The 25,982-nt window shown below is 49.8% G+C and overlaps 1 protein-coding gene and 1 long non-coding RNA gene across 7 annotated transcripts in view; one reads left to right on the top strand and one right to left on the bottom strand.

Annotated features, from left to right (window-relative positions):
• The window catches only part of MYO15B (myosin XVB), a 137,958-nt gene that overhangs the window by 57,229 nt on the left and 54,747 nt on the right, over nucleotides 1-25,982 (bottom strand). For all 6 annotated transcript variants that reach the window (XR_006285871.1, XR_006285870.1, XR_006285869.1 and 3 more), the window contains 18 exons: nucleotides 23,511-23,672; nucleotides 23,029-23,142; nucleotides 21,695-21,753; nucleotides 21,472-21,595; nucleotides 19,348-19,443; nucleotides 18,615-18,746; nucleotides 17,636-17,761; nucleotides 17,265-17,342; nucleotides 16,394-16,542; nucleotides 16,059-16,104; nucleotides 15,440-15,564; nucleotides 14,400-14,517; nucleotides 13,614-13,789; nucleotides 12,100-12,193; nucleotides 9,114-9,191; nucleotides 5,336-5,393; nucleotides 3,405-3,535; nucleotides 2,643-2,738 (listed from right to left, as the gene is read on the bottom strand). Coding sequence is in view for 1 of the 6 variants with exons in the window: in XM_043528668.1 (XP_043384603.1) it covers nucleotides 2,643-2,738; nucleotides 3,405-3,535; nucleotides 5,336-5,393; nucleotides 9,114-9,191; nucleotides 12,100-12,193; nucleotides 13,614-13,789; nucleotides 14,400-14,517; nucleotides 15,440-15,564; nucleotides 16,059-16,104; nucleotides 16,394-16,542; nucleotides 17,265-17,342; nucleotides 17,636-17,761; nucleotides 18,615-18,746; nucleotides 19,348-19,443; nucleotides 21,472-21,595; nucleotides 21,695-21,753; nucleotides 23,029-23,142; nucleotides 23,511-23,672 (1,962 nt within the window). In the remaining 5 variants the exon portion in view is untranslated. The remainder of the gene's footprint in view (nucleotides 1-2,642; nucleotides 2,739-3,404; nucleotides 3,536-5,335; nucleotides 5,394-9,113; nucleotides 9,192-12,099; nucleotides 12,194-13,613; nucleotides 13,790-14,399; nucleotides 14,518-15,439; nucleotides 15,565-16,058; nucleotides 16,105-16,393; nucleotides 16,543-17,264; nucleotides 17,343-17,635; nucleotides 17,762-18,614; nucleotides 18,747-19,347; nucleotides 19,444-21,471; nucleotides 21,596-21,694; nucleotides 21,754-23,028; nucleotides 23,143-23,510; nucleotides 23,673-25,982) is intronic.
• LOC122462960 lies at nucleotides 1,067-20,153 on the top strand. The gene is made up of 5 exons (XR_006285875.1): nucleotides 1,067-1,077; nucleotides 3,584-3,588; nucleotides 3,957-3,959; nucleotides 12,107-12,113; nucleotides 20,021-20,153. It is a non-coding gene; the product is annotated as an uncharacterized LOC122462960 (long non-coding RNA).

Here is a 25,982-nt window from a genome sequence, read left to right as displayed (position 1 = left end):
GGCCACAGTTTACCTGTCTGTACAGTGAAGGAAATGATGCTCACCCCGTCTTTGTGAAGAGCTCTGAGATCTATATACTAAAAAATGCTAAGTGTTATGGAGGCATTAGTAAAAACTCCATAGTTAAGGCTGGGCTGATTATTGCACTTAAAGCAGAGATTTGACCTCTGGTTTGTATGAAAAACACTGCACGTTTCCCAAAATTACAGCACTTCCTCTTTGACTACGGAATGAAGGTTCTGAGAATTCACAAGGAAACCTATGAATAAGGTTAGGAATCAAAATTATTGTAAAGTAGGCCCTTTACAAATTTTTAGCACCCAGGCTGAGACTCTTTTGTCTCCAATGGTAACAGAAGAGACTCTTCAAACTTCCTGTATGGTTAAAACTCACTGAAATCTTGTACACAGGCCACATTTTTTAAAAGCGTTATTTATCCTTTTCCTCATTATTTCCACTATCCTGGAAGTTTGAAGGGTCTGTGCTGATCTGTTAGTGAGATCTTTGGAGACAAAAGCAAGTTCTGATTTAGGGTACTAAATTTCTTAATTAATTAAATTAATGTGTAATTCAATTGAATCCCTAAAGTCATCAACAGATTTACATGTAAATTCTCAGAGCATCCATACTGTACTGAAAGAGTGAGTGCTGCAATTTTGAAGAAGATATACTGTATTTTTAATACATGATAAAGAGGCTGGATCCCCTCTTTAAACAAAAATCTCTACTCCTGTCCACGAACAATAGCACTGCTACCGAAGACACCTCCATAAGACAGTAAAGCAGACAATTCCCTCCCAGAGACAATAGAACATGGGTAAAGTCACAGCTCTGCTGTTTCAGCATGGACTGTAAGATTGAGTTGCATTTTTTAAAATATATAGACTCAATCACAGAATAAACCAGTTAGAAGGGAAGCCATAAATGCCGCAAAATGCAACATAATGGAAAGGAACAGCAGCCACACTCAAAGTCTCATTAAACTTTGAGCCATCAAGGTATACACATGCCTACACTGAAAGTCATGGCACGATTGTATTGCTGTAACTCCGACCTCCTTCACTCCACCCTTTCCCTGTGGTTTGTCATTCTCACATGTTATATCAGGTCTGTACGATTAGCCCCATAAAACGCTTTCGAACATAAGCATTAGTATAGACATTTACATTTACATTTAGTACAGCCCTCCTACCCCATGCAGTTTCCTCTCAGGACACTTGCCTTAAACATATCAGGTGATCCTGGCCATTTTTCCTAACTATTTTGAGGGCCCTCTTCAAACCTCCCCACCCTGTCTATGCATTCCATTGCTGGCGTTGAAAAACCACTAGTGTTTTATTTAACCAGAGTAAACATAACAAACCTCAAAATGGTGCTCAGTAACCCTTCTACTTCCCACTGCTAAACTTACCAGAGCCTTTCCTTCCTGACCACAGCCCACCTTCCCAACCCCCTGTGATCCTGCGCCCTCCCTCCTCCTGAGCCAGCCATGACCCTTCAATTCTCCCATCTGGGGGAGCTTCCATTCAGGAGTCCAAATCTCTGTGACTCTGTGTCCCTAACACATATGTGCTTTTGATCTCCATACAACAACATGCCCCAACAGACAATTTCACTTTACTCTTTACTCTAACAACCTCTCACGTCATACAATTTAAAGTTAACATAGTCCCTTCTCCGTCCACACTGGGTGTTGCCCCAAACCTCTTCCTCCCTCCCCCATTCACACACAAAACTCTCACCCAACCCAGGCTAGCTGGCCCAGCTGTAGGCTAAAGTACTTTCACTCAGGCTGGTAACCCACCCCCTTTGCTGTGTGGATGCAGGCTAAACCACTAGAGTGTTGATTAGGGTGACCAGACAGCAAATGTGAAAAATCGGGACAGGGTGTGGGGGGTAATAGGAGCCTATATAAGAAAAAGACCCAAAAAATCAGGACATCTGGTCACCCTAGCGTTGATAGCCCGGCACTGCCTTTCCACAATCTCCGCCCCCCCCGCCCCCATGTGCCCAGAAGGGCAGACAAGTTCTCCCGCCATTCACTGGGACAGAACCAAAGAGTGGCTCAGCTTGGTGCAGGGCTAAGAACCATGGGATATGCCCCCAGAAGCCCATGCAATGTACAGGAGTGAGCGCAGCACCAGTGAGAACACAGCAACTCACGTGTGGCTTTGCAGCACAGCTGCTCCCACCCGGGTGCCCATCGCCAGCATTAACGCGTATCATTAGCCAATTTATTTCCCTGGGAAAGCTCAGCTCAGATCCCGCCCTCCCTCCTGTCTCCCAGCTTGTTTCAATGAGGCTCAGGGAGGTCAGGGGACCTGCCCATGGGCGCAGAGCGAGTGAATGACTTGCTGGCATATAAATCCAGAGTCCTCCTGGCTCTCAGTTCTTTCGCTGTCACCTCCAGAGTGCATGACTTTCCTTCTGGGGGTACCACTGTGATCGGGGTCCTGTGAACCCCAGCAAAGCCCCTCCCCTTCTGGAGACAGAAAGCGTCTAGAGGAGCACAGTGTCTGTATAATGTGCCTTCATATTTCATTAATGCCCCACTACAAAGGTGAGTGGAGTTGCTTTGGGATTGTCCAATATTGTAGGCTAGCTCTGTAATGAACAGCTGCACCCCCACCCCCCGCACTCACCAATTTGTTGATCTCCAGAGCGCGCTGCGTGTCCTCGCCCTCCAAGCGGGTTAAGGGCTGCTGCAGGGGCTGTCCAAGGGCAGGGAAGTTGGGCTCCTAGGAGGTGAAAAAGGAGGTGAAAAAGATGTTCATGGCTGGCATTGCCAATGGCTGGAGCGTGCCACCCTGCTACAGGCCCTAGGAGAAAGCCGGAGTCCACAGCGGGACTCTGCATTCTCCCAGCTGTGCCAGACAAACAAGGGCAAAGAGCGGGCTGAGGAGGAGGCAGATGGCTTGATGCGGGGCTCAGTCCTTTATCAGACTCCTAGGCAGAGTCCCTAGTGACAACCCAATGCCATACACACAGCCCAAGGGGACACACAGCACAGACAGCGTACGCAGCCTCTGCAGGAGTGTCTGCAGCCCCCGACATTCAGGCACGTACCAGAGCGGAGAGATGAGGAGGTTACGGAACCCAGGAAAGTGTCCTGACACAGAAAGTACGGGCAGGGGCGCTGGAACAATGTGTATAGCGGAGAGCCATTGAACCAAACCCTAAACCCTGAATACAATGGAAAGCACTTAGAGCCGGGGGTGCGGCAGTTCCAGCACCTATGAGTATGTGAGAGAGTGGGGGAGAGGCAGAACGCTGTGGAACCTGGGGCAGATTGGCAGAGGCGGGGAGAGGAGGAGACAACACTGAAGCGGGGGAGGTAACAAGCAGGGAGGAGGCAGGAGAAAATGGAAGAGTCCCTGTGGCTTCTGGCATCAGCAGCATCCTACCTGGAAGTGAGACTTCATGAAGGCGGAGAAGGGAGAGTTATTGATGTTGGGTGGGAGGGAGAGGTAGCACTTGGTCTTGACCTCTGGAGGTGAAACCTCCACGATCTGATTGGCCTGGGCATGGTGCTGACCTGTAAGAGAGAGAGAGAAAATGGACACTCAGCCTCCGGCGCATCTAGACACGGTGCCACAGACCCAGTTACCAACACACCCTGCCCACCAGAGACACCCACACCATCGCACAAGCCACCCACACCAACCTCCCTCTCTGAGACATCCACACCACCCATCTCCACCATCACCCTCCCCCCCACCAGACACCCACAAAGTCTCCCTCCCACAGAGACACCTGCTCCCCCCCTCGCAGCCCTCTGCACCACTCCCACCTGAGACACCCACGCTATCTCCCCATCCCCACAGACCCCTGCCCACACACAGCAGAGAGGCTTCTCTGTTCACCCTCACTCTGCCTTTTCTCTAGCTGGGGTTGGAGTGACAGGACAGAAAATGGACTCAAGGCTCTGTTAGAAAGGGGGAGTTAGCAGAGCAGAGACGGTTCATGAAAACAACACTTCCAGGATTAGCTCAGTGAGGGGTGTGGACCAAACCTCTGACGCTCACAGCAGTGAAGCCGCCCATAGGGAACGCCCCAGGCCAAGTCTCTGAAAGGGTTTCCATTCCTTCACAGGTGTATAAATAATGCTGGCAGCGTCCCAGTTGATAAATCAACCAGAGGTCACCATGAGTGAGGCCAAAGATAAGGGGTTTATCAGGGGAGATAGGACAATAAACGCCTCCCTGGCTGCAGAGACTTCCCCAAACAACACAGTTTCTGCACGCCTTCTCCAGCACTCCAGCTACGCTACTTTCCTTCCCTCCCGCCTCCTCTCCCTCCGTTTTCCAAGCCAAGCGCCTCCCGCACTGCCACCTCCTCTGGTTAAACCCTATTAGTGCTCTAGGGGAAGGAAAAGGTTTTCCTGTCCCAAGAAAGCTTTTGAGATTTCAAAACTTTCTCATTCTGCACTGGGACGAAGTCAAGACCTTTCAGAAAAGTTCATGAATTGAAAACAGAGGTGGGCAGGGAAGGGAAGTGGGGAGAGAGGGAATAGCCTATTGCCTGGTGTTCAGGGCACTCAGCCGGGATAAGGGAAAGCCAGGTCCAACCTCCTGCTCTGAATCAGGCTATTCCTGGGATGTCTCTGTCTGCCCCTCTCTCTCGGACCAGAGGAAACCTTCCTGATGAAAGCTTTGTTGAAACAGATACGTTCCCCCCAAAAGTTTTGGTTTTGACAAATCAGCATTTTCCAATGGAGGGGAAAAGGCATTTTGTCAAAACATTCCCAACCCGCACGATTCACCACACATCTCTTTGGCTGCAATGCTTCATCATCTGCATCTCCTGGGGGATGCTTCCATGGGCAAGGTGCCTGGGGAACCCAGCACCGTCTGCTCATTGACAGGTGTCTTGCCCTGATGACTAATTAATTTGTATTATGGCAGCACTGAGGAGGTCCAACTGAAATAGGGGCCCCAATGTGCTAGGTGCTGTGCAAACAGCAAGAGATGGGCCCTGCCCCACAGAGTTCCAATCTAAATATATGAGCCATACAAGGGGAAAGAGGCACAGAGAAGGGAAATGACTTGCCCATATTCCTATGGTAGGTCAGTGGCAGAACTAGGGGGATAAAACCCCACGTCTCCCGAGCTCCAGCCCCGTGCTGCACCCACCGGACAATGCTGCCTCTCTATCCCTGTATCTTGGAGGAGGCCCTTATACACATCCACCTGGGGTTATCATGTTTACATTTCCAACACCAACAGAGCAGATATGATATAGGCAAGAGAGCGTGCCGAACACACACACATGCAAAGCCACGAACGCAAACACCGTGAGTTAGAACCGAGCGAGTGGGATGGAGGGGTTTTCTTACCTTTGGCAGAGTGCAGGAGCGCCGCAAGCTCTGCGGGGATCTCCAGCAGCCCCACGTCCTGAGGCGAGAGGGAGCAAAGAGTCAGCAATCAGAGTCACAGTAGCCAAAGAAAAATAAATTAATTGTGGGCAACACACGGGGTCAGGTGTTTTTACTCAGTCTTCGGGCTATGCTGCCCCTGACATCAATAACAGTGTGGCTGGAGCCAGGACTTGAGCGTTTGAGCCAACCAGAGTAATTGGTGTGTGAGTATTCTCGAATTTTATAAAACACAAGGAACAAATAAGAGTTGCAATGAAGAGCACACTGGAGAAAGGATGGGAAAGTAGGAAAGAGGGTCACTGCTGCTGAAGGTCAAGCACTACGGGGGGAAAGATACAAAATGTATTGCATTTTGGTTCTCCCAGGTCCAAGAGGTTCCTAGTTTTGCATAGATGAGACCATGGTTCTGGGTTTTCCCCCCACTGCAGCTGCTTTTTCACTATTTTACAGCATCCAAGAGCGCTACCATACAAATAAAAAGAAAAGTGGCCATGAAGTTAATCGAGTTCATCTGGATTTATGAGATCGTAACCTGGCCCCTAGGGTCTGTCCTCTACTTCTCTGCACCTTGCATTGATGTGTACACTTATGCAAAGTGGACATACCTTGCTACCATTTCAGAATGACACCACTTTGCACAGGTGTCATCGGGTACGTCTACACTGCAATCAGAGATGTGACTGCAGCATGTGTAGACATAACCGAGCTAGCTTTGATCCAGCTAGCTCACGTAACACTAGCTGTGAAACCACAACAGCCTGCCCAGGGCCCTGGGTACATACTCCAGAGGCCAGCCCATGCGGCTGCAGCTTCACTGCAATTATTATTCAAGCCAGCTAGATCAAAACTAGTCCGATTATGTCTACATATGCCGCAGCCACACCTCTGACTGCAGTGTAGACATACCCAATGACAGTATTTGGTGCAAAGAAAGGAGAATCCAGCCCTGAGGTCCTTTCGCTGAATTTCTTATACTTATTGGGTCTGATTCTTTCTCCTCAAGTTGAGTAGCACCTTGCTAGGTCAGAAATCCCATTCATTTCAACAGGCAAGTCACCTGAGTCCAAGCCCATCTCACCCACAACATCCCCACTGCTATTTTTAGCATGCTCACTCAAGCAGAGCTAGCGTGAGTCTGTCCACCTGGACTGGGAGGCATGCTCCCAGCTGCAGTGTAGACATACCCGAGTAAAGCACACAGAATTTGGGCCTTTTGTTTTAGCCCTGCATGATTAAGCTGCTCAGTAACTGATCATTTTGACATCTCTTTCCTTTCTGTCACGACATTTCTCTGGGCAGCTATTACTAAAGACAACTTCCCATATTTTAACCAGTGTGGTTTGGCCAATCAGTAAAACATCTGATTTTAAAATTACCCTTGGTGAAGACACTGGAGTGTCCAGGAAACAGATCGTAACATTTCCAGACTTGGATCCATGTTTTAGAACACATGGTTATCTAAGGATTGTTACCAAGGCATGCCCAATTGTGGGTGGCAAATCCTCAAATGCAGACAATTTGCATGGTTTCAGGTTTCATTGCAAACTCAGGCCTGGTTTACACACAGTTTTTGTACATGTAAATTACGACAGTTGGAGGCGGGGGGTAACTGAAATAGCTGTACCTGTACAATCCACGATTTGGATGCAGTTATACTGATATTCTTTATTCCCCTTTCCATAAGGGAATAGCTATAGCAGTACAAGGCACCTTTATTCCAGCAGAACTGCGTTATACCACTTCAACGAGACAGGTAAAGTGGTACAGCTTTCTAGTGCAGACAAGGCCTCCATAGATGTATCATATACTTCACTGCCATCCACAACCCGGGACAACCTGACCTCAGTTTCAAGCCAGCCTGGGCTGATGCACATTTTGCTCAAAAACCAAGCGTAACTCTAAACTTCATGTGAGTCTGTCCCCATCCCAAGCCCAAAACGAAATCAGGAGAGTGGGTAGACATATGAAATGAAACCAAAGGCGGTATTTCCATAAAGTGAAAGCACCGTACTGTCCAGAGTTAGGGTGACCAGACAGCAAGTGTGAAAAATCGGGACGGGGGTGGGGGGTAATAGAAGCCTATATAAGAAAAAGACCCAAAAATCGGGACAACTGGTCACCCTATCCAGAGTCCTCAGTCTTAACAGAACAAAGCAAGTCCCAGGTTGGGGTCAGGCCTTGAAGAGGGGGATTGGCCTTTGCTTGTTTTGCAGCAGCACTGGTTAGGCTTCATGCCCCAGACAGAACGGGGGGGGGGGAGCATCCCCCGGGAGCTACTGAGCACGCACAACTCTCTCTAATTCAGTAGCAGTTGAGAGGCCCTGGCTGCCACAAACGTGGATGATTCAAGGACTGAAAAGCACGCCAAACTTGTCCCAAAAGCTTTTCAGAGGGAATCATTTGCCCAGTTGCATCCTTGGCCCCTCTTCATTGCAGTTGTGCAGGTGACAGGCTGACTTTCTGCTCAATCCTGCATAATCCATCACAGAACTGATAGAAGCCACTAAGATTTATTGGGACATATCCCAGTATCATGCAAACGCAGCAGTAGCCTAGGTATTACCCCCTTCAGGGCAACAGAAAGTTGCACCCTCACCTCTGAAGTGCAGGAATTTTGGCACAGCAGAGGGAGACACTTGGAGGCTGCTCCTGAAAGGGGAGTTGCCTCACAAAAGGATTTGCTACCTTACACATCAGTCCAGAGGTGAATACAGGGATCAGGCCTGATAACCAGACAACAGACCATACATGCCTTACAGATATTATTGCTGCTAATATCTTATGATTATAAAATGTATTTTACCCAAAGCCCTTCATCCACACTGCCTCTCTCACATCTATAGACAGACCCCTCTCCCCAACACACACAGGAACGATTCAGGAATGATCACTCCAGTGTAGTCACCTCTGGGGTGGAATACAGGCAAACAACAGTAAAAGCAACATCATGCTTCAGTTCAAGAGAAGATGATGATGATACCATACTCCCTCCAAAACTGCAGGTGGAATTACCCAGAGTGGGGTTTGGCCCCTGACTTGGGGTTGATATCCTAACTCCAAGGAAAAATCTCATGGAATCTATAATAAAAGGCAAGTGGTTGGGATTAAGGGCCCTGATTTTGCAGATCACCCAGAAGAACAGTGGAGAAAAGGGCATTAAGGCGAGATTTTCAGTCCCTTAGAGTAGTTGGACACCAAATTCCATTAATTTCTAATGGGAATCCAAATCCCTTAGGCATATTTCCAAAGCTCAGCTCCAGGCATTTGGGTGCCTACATTGCTCCCCATCGATGCACATTATCCCATGGACTTGCCACACTTCAGCTCCCTTGGATGGATGGAAAGGGCTCCTCTGCCAGCTGGCTCAGTTATACACTCCCTGGCAGGGACAGACCTGCCGGATCATCCCTGAAGTGGGAACTCACTCCCTTATCTCTATCACACTGCTGGAAACCCCAGCAGGCCCTCATAACTGATACATCAGAAAACAGAAAAGGAGTACTTGTGGCACTTTAGAGACTAACCAATTTATTTGAGCATAAGCTTTCGAGAGCTACAGCTCACTTCATCGGATCCACAGTATGCATCCGATGAAGTGAGCTGTGGCTCACGAAAGCTTATGCTCAAATAAATTGGTTAGTCTCTAAGGTGCCACAAGTACTCCTTTTCTTTTTGTGAATACAGACTAACACGGCTGTTACTCTGAAACCTGATACATCAGAGTTTATCGACATACCATTCCTGGGCAGCTACCACTCTCCTGGCCACCTTTGGCCAGCGACTCCTCTCTCTGCCTGCTGTCCACACGCCTCTGCTATCAGAAGGAAAAGAAATGGCATGAGGGCATTTCCTGGGGTGTGCCAGGCATCTCGGAGGGGCAAATACTCTGGATTACCGGGTACTTCTAGCTACAGTTCCTGGGGATGTGCAGTAGAAGGCCTGCCATGTCAGCCACTGGCGTGTTAAAAGGAGAGGGTGAACACGGCATCTTCTTAGGATCTATCTACATGAGGGGGGCCGAGATTTGGCCACCACCCTTAGCACCTGCCATAGGTCTAAGACCCCTCGCTCCCAGGATGAACACAATCAGAAAGGAGCTTCTGCCCCACAGCCTGCTCTCCAGACTGCCTGGCATTCACTGTCTCACAGAACACAAGTGACAGTGCCCTACAAAGCATTCAGTAACCAGAAACATGGTTCACCGCCCTCTCTCTTGGCAGCTGGAAAACCTGAATCCAGCCTTGAGAGGTACCCAGAGGGCCACCCCCTACCTCCGAGGGCAGGACAAGGAGTTAGAGGAAGCTGGGCTCCCACTCAGCTCTACTCTTTCCCAGTCTGCGGGCAGGGATATTCCACCACGTCCCACCCAATGCTACTCACCTGCCTCCTGCTCGGAGGCTGTGTGTCTGTCTCGCTCTCTCTCCTGTTTGTCTGCCAAGGACGTGTGGGGCTAGATGGGAAGGGACCAGGGCTGGGCCGGCCTGGGCTGGGAAAAGGGCAGGCGTACTAAAGTCCGCCCAGGGCAGTGCCACAGGGGAAGGAGAGGGGGAAACTGCGGTTCCAGCAGACGAACTTTGAGACCTTTTATTGTTGTCACGCCGGGAGGGAGCAGAGCCTTAGAAAGCAAACACGGAGGGGAGGGCATGGGAGGCTTTGCTGTGGTTACTCTGGAGAGGGATTGGAGCAGAGCTGAGAGCACAGGCCTGCTCTGGGAGCACAGCACAGCCACCCATGCCTGGCTATGCCTTACACTGTAGGAATTTTCAAAGGGTGTCCTGCAACCATCCTTCTGGCCAAGGGGTCTCTCCTGTGCCTCCTTGTGAGCCCTTACACCCTATGCGCTAGGCACCTCCCCTGCCTCCAATAAGAAGCTGAGGTCCCACCTTCTGCAAAAGAAAACAGAGCAGCAGTGGCTACTGTCTCATGGCTCTTCGGCAGCCTACATGAAATGAGTTTGACGGTCTCATGTCTCATCTCTATGGATGTGTGTCCACAGCACAAATCCACAGCCACTGTAGCTGGCACTAAGGAGCCTGGCTGTTGGCAGACAGGCCCAGGATTTAAATGGCTCCTGGCGTCACTCTCGGGGTTAGGATAGAAACACGCTGGAAGGGGCGGTGGGTGGGAAGCTTGTGTGATGGCTGCCATTTTGGCCATCACCGGGGATTGATCTGGCGACCTCCGAGCTAAAATAAAGGCACGAGTCACTACAGCTTGAGCTCAAGGCTTCGTAGTTGAGAGCTCTCACAGCCTCTCGTCCCCCGGCAGCTCAGGCACATCAGGGGACACCACACACCAGTGACCAGCGGGTTACACTTGTGCTGTCTCTGCCGATGCTGAACCCAGTCTGTGGAGAGAACTTCAGTCTCCGGGAATCTCTCCATCGATTGGAGCCTTCCTACCCAGATTAGGTGTCTTTCTAAAATAAATGTTCCAGCTCCACCACCAGAGACGGGCTGGATGCAACAACTCCTAGCTGGCATCCTACAGCCTGGGTTACACAGGGGTCAGACTAGACTATCATAACGGTCCCTTCTGACTTTTAAACCTATAAATCGATCCCTCTCCTGAGAGTACGTGACCATCCCTGGGCTGGATTCCAGGAACATGATTGGAGATGGGCAGAGTCATTGTCCCCAACTCCATAAACACTTCCCCAGCTGAGATTTCCTTCTTGTACGTGATGGTGAGACCTGGCACCAGCATGTCTCCTTCTCCCCCCAGCACCAGGTGACCCTGAGAACCAGCTTAAAACCACCCTTGTTTAAAGCCACACTGCTGTTTACAAACTCAGGCTAAAAGCAACCAGACGTCAGGTTTATTTTTGGTTTAAATTAAGCTGAGGTGACCACTGGCACCCGAGAGATACACTTCAACACAGCGAGCTGTTTGGTGCGGCAGCTATTTCGATCAGACAATCTCAGTCCACGCTGAGCATGTGGCAGGCTGCCCTGCTCCATGCACAGACACCAACGGGCTTCTGCCTAAGCAGGGTCTTGATCAGAAAAAAATGTAGGCAATCACCTTCTATTTTGGCCTGTATCACTAGACACTCCCCTGTGGTGGAATGAGGATCTCCTGTTATTAAACACTTAGCAGCCTTAACAATGGCACCTGCTTTGCTCTCAGTCGAGGGGCAGCCTCTCAAGCCCCTGTGGGACACAACCCTGCTCAAGTCACATCTCCCACCTTGCCAAGAGCGGGGTGCCCCCAGCCTGGGTTTCAGGCTCCTCCCCACCCTGCTGGCTGTATTCTAGTGATGTGAGGCTGCCACTCAGCTCTCCCTGTGCCTGCATCTGCTGCCGGTTAGGCCTGTCCTGCCTGACACCCTGAATCCTGAGGCCAAATAATGTTTTAAAGCTTCCTTGTATTCCCGCAAGGCCTTGTTTGTAGCTCTTGCCTTTGGTGGCAGAAGGGATTTAAGGGGACTTGCCTGCAAAGTCTCAAATGGTCCACCAGGGCTCCCTGTGCAGCAAGACAAAGATCAACCCATGTCCCCCATCCCTGCTCGCTCCCAGCCCCTTCGTCAGCGCTGAGAGTCAAAGGCCGGTCTAACAGGCTGGGAAGACGCCAGTGTCTAAATCCCAGAAACTATCTAAAGAGACCGCCCTGTCCCCACCCTAAGCACACAGCCACAAACTGTGTCTGTATTATCCCGGAGCATGAATGGTCCCTGCAGCGCTGCTGCGAGTGCCATCTGCTCCTATACATGGTATTCTTACCTGGCAGCGCTTCCGTGTCTGCACCAAGGGCCTGGAGATTAACACTACCGTCCCAAACTGCACCAGCATCATCTTCAGCCTCCTGCAGCGCTTCCTGAGAGCAGAGTGGGGGCAGGAGGGGAAGGGAAATTCAGCAAAGCAGGCCAGCTTGTGGACTAAGAACAGGGGCACAGGCCCAGTGCAGCTCTGGTGTAAGCAAGGCGCAAGCTCAGCAACACCAGAAAAGAGCAGGCTGCATTTGATTTGGCCTTCCCGGTTAGCCTGGCCTCCCCTAAACAGTAACAGCTCTGTCTGTTGCGGGGGAGGGGGCTGGCGTGGGGGGTTTTTTGTTTTTGTTTTTTAACCACTATAGGCGGGATAGGCCCGAGAGTGGATGCAGTTATACTAGCACAGCTCCTCATACCGGTAGAGTGTATGGCCGTTTCCCACCTTCTGCCCGCAGAGGCACTTTCATATCAGTATCGCTGCGTGCGCGGCAGGAGGGTTTTGCCAGTTTAGCTGTATTCATACGACCACTCAGCAAAACATTTCGAGCGCAGACAAAGTTTCAGTTTGCCATCTGTATTCATCGGGCTTGGAATTCTCAAGGGAGTTAGGCATCAAACTCCCAATGTAATTCAATGGGATTTAGGCGCCTATCTCCCAGGGCATCTTTGCAAATCCCAGCCATTGCTCTTATCCATCGCCTAAAGGGCCACTACAGCTCACAGGGGGATTAATAACCAGTTATGATAAAGTATCTGCCTTAGGATCAACAGGAGTCTGGTTAGTTATGACTCAGAAGGAAAGATCCCTCCTAAGGATACAGGAACTATGGGTGTGGGCCAAGGGGAGAGGCGAACTTTTTGGCTGTTCCTATGTGTTAGGAAGGACAAATACAGGGCACGTAAGGTCCTGTGTACCACAGGACTTAGTGTCATACTTGAAATCATTTTCCAAGCATACCGATGGGCAAACATGGTGAGAGTCCCCACACTGTTCTGGCTTGTGCGAGGGCCGCCCTCATGGCCAACACACCGGGGACTGAACTAAATTGGACCGCTAAAGCTAAAAGCATGAGCTGCTACAGCTTGAGCTAAAAAGAGTCAAGGCTCCGTAGCCACGGCTGTACCAGCCCATATCTTCTGTGGACTGACAGAGGGAGGACCTGTAACACACACACTCACCTGTAAGTAAGTTACACTTACTTAAGAAACTCTGCTTCCAATTAGCAAGGGGGTTAGTTTGCAACATGAGAACTGCTGTCGGGGTTATCTCAGTCATTGCACCCTGAATCTGTGGTAGACCCCGGGGAGCTACATCCCCATCGGTTAATGTTTGTCTGCTCCTAGATGGACGAGCACACCAGGTGGGCAATCAAGACTGGCAGTGCCCATTCTGTCCCTGCATCCCACTGCAGGTGGGGACACGGGGCTGGACCCTGAGTTACTGAATCTGTGCACGGCCCCCAGCAGGTGTTTATGCTTACAGCTGGCCACAGAATATGAGCATTGGTGTGGCCTTTGACCTCTGACCTTGCCTGGTGCCCCCGGAAATGAGCCTGGATGACCATGACCTTCTGCCGGAAGACCTGGAATTGCCTGCGGCTGAGGAGGCCTCGGAGGTTCCGCTGGAGGGTGACAACAGCCCAGCTCTGCTTCTGGTTCCATCTTCTCTCCAGCAGCTGCCTGGCCTTCTCCTTCAGGAAGACCTAGGCAGAGAAAACAGCTGCTGACCCCCAAGAAGAGGCAGAGTCTAGAATAGACACTGGTGTTTACAACCCCTTAACGTAACCCTAAACCCCCTGGAGCCATTGCTGCCCATCAGAATACAGGCTACCCGCTGACATGAGTCCATTGTTCTTAGATAAGGCGCCCCTGGGTCGCTATTCCAGGCCCTCACTCTATCTAGGAAGGGCTGGAATGGGGGGCTCTGGCTCAGGATTGAGGTACCTCGGGAGTGCCGAGTGTGGGGGCCCCAGCCGTGGAACACCAGGGCATGCTGTAAGTTAGCACAGTGGTGCACACAGAAGGTAGGTGGAGACACAGGTCAAGACTGAGATGCATTGGCTGCCCAAGGGAATCAGTGCCTGCACTACGGCTGCCTACAGCCAGTGTTGTCCTTCCCTTTCACAGGCACTAACAATCTCCAGCTAAAAACAATAAAATAGAGGTCAAACAATAGAGACGGCTCAGACAGGAGATCAATTCTCCCACTCATCTGTTCATGTGCAGGAGCTGAGCACCCTACTTTACATCAGCACTGAGGGGGATGGACAGACAGGGCTCTGGGATCAAGATAGGGGAATCCTTAGACACCACCTTTGTTACTCCAATCTGATAGAGGTCCGAGGGGTCCCCCACCACCTGTGAGAGCACTGCGGCGCATCCATCCCTCTCCTGCGAACAGCTCTGCCCTTGGCCTGTCAGGGTCCCATACCTGAAAGACAAGGACAAAGCCCAGAATGCCCTGGATGACACCAGGAGGGTCAGGTAAGAGAACCAAGCCCAGCACTCTGGCAGCTACTCAAAATCAGGCACAAATGGATCTCCCTGAGGCCTGTGGGGTACCGCTGGCAGCATATGTCATGGGGATATTTCATTAGAAACTGAACTGAGAACACTTCACAAAGGCCACCATAAAGCCATCCTGTGGAAGTGGCTTTCAGCTGCTATGGGTACGGTCCCAGACCTGCCAGCACTCTCACACATGAACAACTCCGCACACTGTGTGCCATGGGATTCCCCATGTGCAGAAAGTTACGTGTGTGTGCGTGCGCGCACTTGCAGGTTCTGGGGCCAAGACTGGATTTGAACTCACGGCCTACCGGTGAGAGCAGCCAATCTACTATTATCAAATCCTTGTGGCACTTCCATTTATTGACTTCCGATGTTTACCTTCCCAAACCTAGACACTTTAGAGAGAGACATCTGGGGAGAACATATTTTGATTTTAATTATCCACCAACATCTCCTTCTTTTATTTTTCTTACAAGGAAAGACATCAGCACTTCCCTACCTCACAGAGATGTTGTGGGGATAAATACATTAAAGATTGTGAGGGGCTCTGATATAGGGTTGCCAGTTCTGGTTGGACATATTCCTGGAGGTTTCATCATGACATAATCTTTAATTATAGATTAATCTTTAATTTCTGGAAACTCCAGGGCAATCCTGGAGGGTTGGCAACCCTACCCTTATACCACAGTAATGGGGGCCAGATAAGAACCTAAGATAGATAGATCCAAACAAGCCTGAAGGAGGTAGGCCCAAGACAAATAGCCACACCCCATAGCTTGCTTCATTCCCCTTGAGCTGCCTAGAAATCCCAGCCAAAAGGAAGAGAAGACGAACCAAAGTACCTGACTAAGAAGTGCTGGAATGGGATGCGGATGGGGTATCCCTCCTTCCTGATGTGGATGGCCTCCAGTATCCCAGAATGCCTCAGCTGACAAGTGACATATTCCACATCAAAGACATCAGACAGCTGTGATGTGAAGCCATGGGGAGAGGAAAGCCGGGGTGGACGGGGAAGAGGGAATGGACAATTAGAGAGGTGGACCAATAAGAACAGCCACTCCTTGTTGGTTTATCCCCCCAAGCTTCCATGAATCCCATACAGCGATTTTGCCATCGTTTTTTGGTGGTATGCTCTCCACATCCTGCCTCTCAGGTTTCTGGATGCAATTTCTCGACAGGTGTGAAGGAGGGACCATGTGGGCAGAGGTTGCGAGAGACAGAGCAGAGCTTGCAGCTGGGACCATTGAGTAGTAGTCACTGAAATCCTGCTCCAGAGAGGGTCTGCGCAGGCAGGGCAGAGGAGACACCTTGCAATGCCGTGCCCCACTAATGGGAGTGAAGCTCAGATGGCAGCAGGCCAAGTGGGAAAGACTGGAGAGCAAGGGAGTGGAGTCCTCTGTCTGAGGGTGTCCCCCAAAACCTGTGGCTGCTTCCACCACCTAAAGCAGGTGGTTTTCTTACCTTTTTCGGATTGGGCGTGATGCAGCGAATGAAGAAAGTATGGCTTCTGCAGGGCAGAGGAAAGGGAGGAAAACATTAACCTCCTCATTCCAGAAGCGTCTTCACTTAAGCCCAGTCCATTCCCAGGGCCAAGGGAGCTCCCAAATCCCCACAGCGAACCAGTCAGTCTCAGCCACACAAAGCCAATCCTCCTTTTCTGGTTCTGTAGCCCATTCCCTGTCCCCCAAGCTTCCCATTCTCCCCTCAAACCAAGCCCTTATAGATTCTAGCCAGGGGTGACTCAAAGTAGAGCAGTCAGCTTGCAGTGGGGACAGTGCCATCATGGTGTCCCTCACCTCCTCAGCTTGGCTGTGAGATCCTGCAGGGACTGCTGGAATCGGGACACCAGAGTAGAGGGGTGATGCTTAAGCCCTTTGCCTCCCACGGCCAAAACCCCCTGCTGTCCGTGATGTCCCTTGGCCCGCTGGAAAAGGTGGGACACCAGCTGCAAAGGAGATGGAAAAGGAAGATCGGTGAGTAACGCTCCCCTTTGTGCTATGAAATACGAATTTCTGAAATTATTATGGTCAAAGAATAAGGACCCATCCCCACCGTCCTCCCACCCACAAGAGCAGGGCTGGGACTGTTCGCAGCCAGAGTATGTTCCCACTTTGCCCATCTGCCCATGGAGTTGGTATGGTGTATACTTTGTCTCCAATGCATTTAAAGGGGGGACTGTGGTTTCCCCTAGCTCAACAGAGCTTCTTATTGCCCAGAAGCATCAGAAACAGCACTAAGGACCAACCCTGAGTGTGTGTATCAACTCCTCCGAAGCTGGCACAATGCCACCAGGGTGAGCAGAGTCAGATATTTGTCTCTGGGGGGGAAAGGGGCGGGCGAGAAATATTGGAAAGGGAAGGGAAGGAGAGACAAAAAATAGGGATTTAAGAGTCTGGAAGAGGTAATGAATAGAATTTGTTAATTCGCTGCCAACATGCACCCTGGGCACTGCCACGGATCTCCCTGTGGGGCTCAGAGGGTAAGTCAGCGATGAGTTTGGCTTTAATGGGTCTATATCCATTGCTCAGTCCAGGTTTCCCAAACGGCAGTGTAAAGTTTCTTACTATTTCCCAAACTACCCCCCATCACCTGGGTCTTTGGGCTTCCCTAAAGAAAGCAATAAAGGATCCTGCATCAGAGCAGCATAACCCTGAATGAATACTGTACCTTGAGGTGACTCTGGGAGAAAATCTCAAGGACCTCTGGGTGCAGCTGGTCGTGGTTTTTATGCAGAAACTTGTGAACCTGTGAAGCCAAACTCTGACTGATCAGAGTATAGATCATCACAGCCAGACACAAAAACCCCATCACTGTCAGATGCAGCCCAGCATGCTGCAAAAGTTCCCTTCAAGGACTCTTCTGACATGTCCTATAATGACTCAGAATTAGCCCAGTGTAACTTGAGAACACCAGAGCTTTCCCTAAGAAGCACCCCGAAGCTCCCAACATACTGATGCCTTATTGCCTCCATCCCTAGTACACAGTGCTCACTGCTCAGGCTGCTCACAGACTGCTCCAGCCTGGTCCCAGGAGCTTACCTGGTAGGTGACAGGACCTGCATAGTGCTGCACGGTGAAGACTGGTGAAGGCAGTTTGGGCTTGCCGTACCAAGGGCTGTTTCCATGATGGTAATGGCACTTCTGGAGGAAGGTGTGGTCAGTAGCCTGTGCAGGAGATAGACACATGCCTAACAGTGTTTTAGCCTATTCTCAGATTGTAGAGCCATTGTTAAACTGGGATTAAGGTTGTAAATACATATCAGTACCTTAAAGGGAACCAGACACACCTTACACTGTATGTGTGACCCACTTTTCAGTTGTGTTATACTCTCTACCTCCTCCCCAACTGCTAGTGTATTGTTCACATAAGGGGGTAAGAGTCTACTACAGCTACCAGCTATTAGAGTCACTCTTTTAGTTTAAGAGGTAGAAGCTCTATTTTTTAGTGCTAGGACCTGGGGTTCAAACCCCATTGACAACCCATGATGGATGGGGAAAGAGGATCATCATATAAACTCTTCCAGGACAAACAACAGTAATGCCCACCTTTGACCATGCCATGAAATTTTAAGTCTACAAAATAACTCTAAAAAATAACCAACCCACCTTTTCAAAAATAATTGAAGGCACCAGTTCTCATGGAGGTCTACTAAATAAAACACACTTGAAATACTTGCACCAAACTGCTTTTGAGATAGGATTTAAAAAAAAAAAAGTACACCAGTTTCCAAGCAGTGAAATAGCTCTAGCTTTTCCCGACTGTCTTATCTCACAGATGTCTGCTCTACTACCATATCTTCCCCCTGACTCCCACCCCCGGCAAAAAAAAAGGTAAACACAATCCACTTTAGCAGAACAGCAGCCCTGAAAATTTTCAGTAAAACTGGAGATGAATGAAGAGTGGGCATCAAAATCAGGATTCACTAGTCCTGAGTGACCTTTCTCCAAAGCCCACTGAGCTACTCTCCACTTCACTTGCTGTGCCAAGCATGTTTGAAAGCCATGATGCGTTCTTAACCTGAGCCAATGAAGTCTGGTCATCCAGGATGCGTAAAATGCCATGGGGCTTTGCAGCAATCAGATCCAGGCATGAATCATTGTGCATCTTGGAAATGGGAATCCAGACTAGCTCCTCTTGGGTGTATTCCTCCTACGGATCAGAGGTCACCCGGCCAGCCCCGCACACATGCCATGAAAATGAGATGAAATCAGGGAGTTAGCAGAGAGATCCGATTGTTAATCAGTACTGTTAGAAACTTGCATGGTAGCTCCCCCATCTTAGCCCATGAGACCCTCTCCTAAGCCTGCTAATGTTCTTTCTAATCTGTGAGGAGAGAGCTACACTAGAGCAGGAAAACGGGGAGCGTAAGAAATACTGAGTCTGGAAATTACACTGATTTCCTGTGTGGAGGCAAAGAAAAGTGAAACCCCTAAGCTGCCAGAACAGGCTGTAAAGTCACAGGTGTGATCAGGGTCTCAGATCCCAACTAAGTTGCTTATAAACCCTGTAAAACGGAGAAGTGCTCTAGCAGTCTCTCTCTCTCTCACAATCTTACTGCAGAATTAGCACAGGGTCACGAACAACATAACCTCAGAGACATACCCTGTGGCGGGAGCACATGCCTATTGGACGAGAGCACCACATCCAGTCAACCCCCTCCTTTCCTGCTAGGGAGCACCAGCCAGCTGAGACTGACTCGACTCGCTGCATGTGTGCCATTCCACACCTAACAGGGAAGGCTCTATTTTACCTCTTCCTGGGCAATGACTGTCTGGCTGAAGAAATGTTGCAGACGCTCATTTGCAAAGTTGATGCACAATTGTTCCAAGCTGTTCACCCCCAGATCCTGCGGACGTGCGGGAAGACACATGCCTCACTCTTTTCTGTTGTTATTAATCATCATCGTTATCACGGTAATGCCGAAGGACCAACCCCAAGAATGGGGCCCCATTGTGCTAGGCACTGAACAAAGAGGACGAGGCAGTCCCTGAGCCAAAGAGCTGCCCTTCTGATAGATAAGACAGACACAGGGTGAGGGAAGGGGTGAATGATGGGATGGCAGCAGACAGTATGTTAGTGCCATGATCTTGGGGGAGGGGGGGCAGAAATTATTCAGAAAGGGATCAGCTAAACGGCAAGAAAAGGGAAGGGAGGGGGACACTGCAGGGAGTGGGGATGAGGGGGACAGGGCAGGGCAGAAGAGGGTCAGAGGGGCAGGTGTGGAGTAAAGTCAAGGTGAAGAGGTTGTGCCGCAGTCCCTCCCGGAGGGTATGCAGAGCTGTACAGAACACGCAGTATCAGCCTCTGCTGACTTGAGCCCATAGTCCTGCCAGCCTGTTCTTGGCAAACCCTGGTAATTAGCTGGAGAAGTACAAGTTGTCTCATTTCTGGATTGCCCTCCCGCTCAGCCAGAGGCAGGGGAGGATCTGGCCGAGGGGGAGTTGCTTTATGTTCACAGGATAGACTGGACAGGAAGGGGCGGGGCAAGAGCAAAAAAGATCAGATGTTGTCCATGTGTACAGCCCTCTCTGTACACCATGCACACACACATACACACACACCCCCTTACACACACACACACACACCCTTACACACACACACACACACACACACACACCCCCTTCCACAGTGCATGGATGAGCTACCTGCAAAACAGTCCGAGTTCTTGGACAGACATAACTCCTACCCATGCTCAGATCTGCCTGTTCTCCACCCTCCGTGAGTCTGGGAAGCTCGGATGGGGAGCTCTTTGGGACAGAAACTATCTTTTTATTTCATGCTTGTACAGCACCTGGCACAGCGGGGCTCCAGGAATTGATTAGGGCTTCGAAGTGTTACTTCAATACATTAGTAGTCTCACAAGACTTCCGTTATAGGTCCTGCTTCCAGAGTCTGATCCGAAGCCCTGTGAATCAATGGGAGTCTTTCCATTGACTTCAGTGGCTGTTGGGCCCTTATGGCATGAGAGCAGGAAACGGGGGTACGTGAAAAACAACAACAAATTAAAAAATAAAATAAAATAAAAAGTGTTAACCCAACAGAGTTTCAACTTCATCAGAGTGCCCAGGGATGAACGGGCACCGTCAGGTTAAAAATCATATTCAACAAGAAACAAGTTTCTTACTTATGTTACTGGGAACAGCCAGTATTGAATTTTATTCTATTTTTAAACCAAGTGCATGTGTCATCATTTGTGCTACTTGTTTACTTTTGGTGTTTCTCTGGGCTTGGACAATGAAAGTGATCTGGCAAGTTTCATTCTCCAGCTCCCCTGCACTAGCACAACATGGCAGGGTTGGGGCTGCTGGGGAAGAGTTAAATCCAACCTATTTTCATAGGAATTTATTTCTATTGCTTCTAGGTTCTGTAAGACCTTCTTTAACCAGAACCTAAACACTGGGTTTAAATTAGTGTCTCGCTAACAGCCACACACAACTTTCTTGTCTTTCAACTACAATACTCTCTTTGGGGCTGTGCTTTTGATCTGAATGCAATACAGTTTATGTGTTGTAAAGTGCCAGGTACTGTCATGACTTGGTAGAAACCGGAACGGAGGTGTAGTGTGAATTCAGTTCAAGTTTTGGATAGAGACCTGGGCTTGTTCTGATTTAATCCCAAGTCGCTTGGCCATCTGCACGCACATATGCGCATGCACAGTGCCAAGCTAGCCCTAGGCATTATTATTTTTATAGCACTGAAAGTATACACGGTGCTTTACAGACATTCCAAATACACAGGACCCCACATTTTAGGGGACACCGTCTTCCCCCACACCCAACACCTATGATCTCCCCTTCTAGATTAAGAAATGAACCAGAAGCCCAAACTGCCCTTTCAATAGCTTCAAGACCATATAATGTAACCAGAAAGTGACCTCAAACCCATATATGTCGACAATGCCCAGAGAGCTGTCCATTTCCCCAGGGGCTAGCCACTCATTGATCTTCACCAGAAGCCAGTCAAAGAGCAGGGAATACAGAGCCTTGGCAATAGCATCCCTTGGTGGGGGAGAAGAGCAAAACAAGTTACCATCAAGACAACACATTTGGGCTTATCTCACCAAACGAAGACAAAGAGAGAAAAGCAGTGGAATTTACCTGGCATCAATGGCACTTTCTACAGACAAAGGGGTGAATATATGATCATAAGACGTCACCTGGATAGAAAGAGGCACTATTTGTTATAAAAGGCTGATGGAAAATGTTTTTGTCCGGAAACCCGTAAGTAATTGATTCAACCTAACAAAGCTCTTTGCCTGGGAAATTCCTTGGATAAAGCAAAGTGAAAGTTAGAATAGAACATTATTAATAGGTCCCTTCGTGGTCTGGGAGTCAGCTGTCAGAGATAGCAAATCAGGCCAGAGTCTCATGTGCACTATGGCACACTTACACGTCTAGCAGTATAAAGGGGTCTTACAGTAGGTGTAGATGTAATGCCCACTTCAAGGTCTTTTTACACGGCCAGAGTGACGGAAAGGGGCCTTAGTGTAAATAAGAATGAAACCAGTCAAATCTCCTCTATGACCCACTGCAGGAGTCACTTTCCAGTAGATTGCTCTTGCTGTCAACTCCCAGAGTTTAAGCCCTCCAGGGCTGGTGCCAGGTAGGGTGACCAGATGGCCCGATTTTATAGGACAGTCCTGATATTTGGGGCTCTCTCTTATATAGGCACCTACTACCCCCACCCGCTGTCCCTATTTTTCGCATTTTCTATCTGGTTACCCTAGTGCCAGGACATTCTCATCGGAGGACCCACCCCTTCGGGAGCCTTCTCCCTCCAGCATACTGCCAGATCCCGAGTTCAATGCACTTCAGAGCCCCTGTAAGAGTTACCGCTTTGGTCAGGCTCTTGACTCAGTATATGTAGGGGATGGGGAGTGCAGGAATCTGTTGTTAAATCTCTTAAATTGGAAGGTTTGGATGTTGATGATAATTAACAATTGGTTTGTGGATGCTAGCTCCCCCCAGATTTTAACTATAGGCACAAATACGAACTCCTTAATAAACAGGCCCGTTTTGCAGCATAATTTAGCCTGGCCAGGGATGCAATCTGTTGCAACAGGAGCATATCACACTGCATCTCAATCCATGGCTACTCAAGACTGCATGCCATGGGAAAATGTGAGCTGCTCGCCTCTGCACTAGCGCAGGAGAAAGAAAATGCGCCCTTGCACAGTCTGTTCCTGGGAATGAGGAGCAGCAGCATGTTTGCGCTCAACTGGATAGGAGGCCTGGCTCTTCTGCTGTGACCTCCCTTGCATCACTCAGTAGGAGGCAACAGTAAAGCAGCTGCCAGCAGACACGCTGCTCAGATCCCTCTGCAGAAAGAGCACTGGGCTGAAGCACAAGCACTCCTTCTACACAATGCAACCTCAACACTGAAGTCCCTCAGGACGACGGGGAGCGGGCTGAAGGGGCCATGCGGTACTCACTGTGACGCGGTGAGTGACGGCGCTTTGGAGGAGATCTGCTGAGACATGCAGCAAATTGGCCACAATCCGGATTTCCGTGTCACTGGGGATGGCTGCAAGGCCAAAGGATTCCTTCTAAATCATGGGGAAGAAGAATGCGTCTAAGCTTGTACTGGATACAGAGTCCCACACTTAAACAGCACACTTCTGCAGAGAATTGAACTCATCCCACTGCATAGGGGTGGGTCACACTGTAGTGGGCAAAATCTTGCCTTTGGCTTGTAGATCAGCTCTTCAGGCTCTAATTATCCTCTAATTATCCTAATTATCCCAGGCATCTGGGTTCTGCTCTCTGTTTCCCTGAGTATTTGCCGCAGTCTTAAAGGAGGGGGATGGGCTCTAGATGACCGTGTGCAACTGAGACTACTCTCCCAAGCCCCATCACACGAGGCTGCCAACCTTTCGATATTAGTCACTGCCAAACTGGTGAGGTGTTAACATACCTCACAGGAGGTAAAACAGATGTTCCCCAGCTGCAAGATGGCAGCCAGCACTGCCCAGATGGAGGTCAGCTGATCATCTGAGAGGCCAATCACCTGCAGAGCTTGCACCAAGACCACAAAGTCCCGATCGTCTTGCTTCCCTGAGAGGTCGCATGCTCTGCCCTGAGAGAACCAACAAAAGCCTGTAATTGGACCCACGGCCCTTTCACACCAGCCTCTTGCCCCAACATCACTGCCCAGCACTAGAGAGGGGCCCAAATTGTAAAGCTCAGATCTGGGTTTCAGAGCTCAGGGGGTTGGGTTGGGCCCATCGGGGGGATGGAAAGGAGCGAGCAGGGGAGGGGGTCTTGGGGAAAAGGGGCGGCGAGAGGCAGGGCCTTGGTGGTGGCACGGGGGACAGCGTCACAGTTCGGGCACCACTGCCCTCCCCCACACACACACACACACTTTTAGGGCCCTTCCACCACTCCTGGCCTCAGGGTATTCAGACCTGGCATATTAGACTGGGCCTCTCTCCAGGTCGGAGCTCTCTCCCTCTCCTGACACGGCATAATCCACACTGGGGCAAACATGACATGAGGAAACATTGCTGCTGACAGGAATTTACCCTGATGTCAATTTTCACCACTCCTCAGCTACTGCTGCTGCAGACATTTGTATATGAGCAGCAGCCTTCTCCCTTCAGCTCAAATCCTTCTCCCACTGGAACCTGCCCTGCAGTCATGGTGACCTGCAATCTAACGCCACTAGAGGGAGCTCATAATCCGAATACATGTAGGAACGAGTGTGGGGAGAGGGGGAACCCAATTGGCTGCTTATACTAGGCTACACTTGGCCCCGGTTTGCATTGGGTTGGGTTGAGACCATCAGAAGGAGATCTCTTTTATTTGCCCAGTGCGGGCAGTCTCTTCTCTGTCAGATTTTAAGCTCTTTGGGGCAGGTTCTCTCTTTATCTGCGTGTATTAGCTATCTGGGGTCATACGCCGGCACCCACCGCCCTATTCTCTGAATGGCACCATGCACATTGCAGGTGTTTCACAAACAAATTAATAAATCGCATGGAAATCAGGTTGATGCCACCAATTCAGCATAGTACACGCCGGCAGACTGAGCCAGAGCAGAAGGACCAGCTGGGCCCCTGAAGGGGACATCTCCAATGGCCCTGCCTTGTCAGAAATATAGCAGGGGAAACTTTAAATAAAACTCATAAAATGCCAGATGACTGAGTGGTAAATAAGGGTTGTACTGAGTTTCTCCAACGGGAAAGCTTCAGACCGCAGGAGGTCTGAAGTTGAACTATTTTTCCTAGCACCAGGCCTGGCAGCAACTTGAGGCTTCTCCAGATAAGAGGGGGTTAAATCACAGGTGATAGAATCATAAAACTGCAGGACTGGAAAGGACCTGGAGAAGTCAAGTCCAGCCCCCTGCGCTGAGGCAGGACCACGTAAGCCTAGACCATCCCTGACAGGGGGCGTCCAACGTGTTCTTAAAAACCGCCAGCGGTGGGGATGACAAAGGCAGAATGGAACTGGAAGGGAAGTTCAGCAGCCCCATATCAGCCAGGGTCACGACAAAGAGAGGGACCCTCGGTACAAAGGGGAGAATGGTCCCTCCCCTCAAACTCTAAGGCTCTGTCTACACTTAAAATGCTGCAGCTGCACCACTGTAGCGCTGTTGTGTAGACACTTACTACAGCAATGCATGGTGTTCATCCGTCATTGTAGTGAATTCACCTCTCTCACCTCTTTCCAACCACCTAGCGGTATCTACGCTGGGGCTTAGATCGACTTAACTATGTCACACATGGTGCGAACATTTTCACAGCCCTGAGCAATGTAGTTAGGTCAACCTAACTTCGTAGATTAGACCTGGCTTAAGGTACTAGCCGATCAGACCACCGGTCTGGGCAACCAGCAGCACTCAACACAAGATACCTCAGAGCACGGAAAAAAGATACTGATGTCCATTGTGAGAGGCAGCATGGTCTCATAATGAGAGAACTGATCATGGTTCTATTCCCACCTCCACCACCAAATCTTACTGTGACCTTGGGCAAGTCCCTTCCCTTGGGCTTAGTTTTCCCCTCTGCAAAAATGGCTCCAATAATACCTGCCCACCTTCACACAGTGCTTTGAGCCTCTGGGATGAGAGGTGTTGTAGAAGTGCTAAGCAAACATGCCCAGCAATCATGCAGTGCTGCAAGGGGGCAGGGAAGCTCCCAACTGACCCCCCACTCTGAACTTTGGTGGATCAGATAAAGAGAGAGAGAGACCAAAATCCAAACTATTCCTTGTTTTGAAAACCCAAAGTTTGACTGGAGAGGTTTTGCCCTTCTCCCCTAATCTCTTCCCACACTTCTCAACAGGCCGTGCCACGTCAGTTCTCACTGGGACTTTCCAGGTACATCATTATCTGTAACTCAGGGGTTCTCAAACTTCATTGCACCGTGACCCCCTTCTGACAACAAAGTTA

Source organism: Chelonia mydas, chromosome 14 (assembly GCF_015237465.2).
Source record: "Chelonia mydas isolate rCheMyd1 chromosome 14, rCheMyd1.pri.v2, whole genome shotgun sequence".
Classification (NCBI taxonomy): domain Eukaryota; kingdom Metazoa; phylum Chordata; order Testudines; family Cheloniidae; genus Chelonia; species Chelonia mydas.
This window is presented reverse-complemented; position numbering and strand designations above follow the sequence as displayed.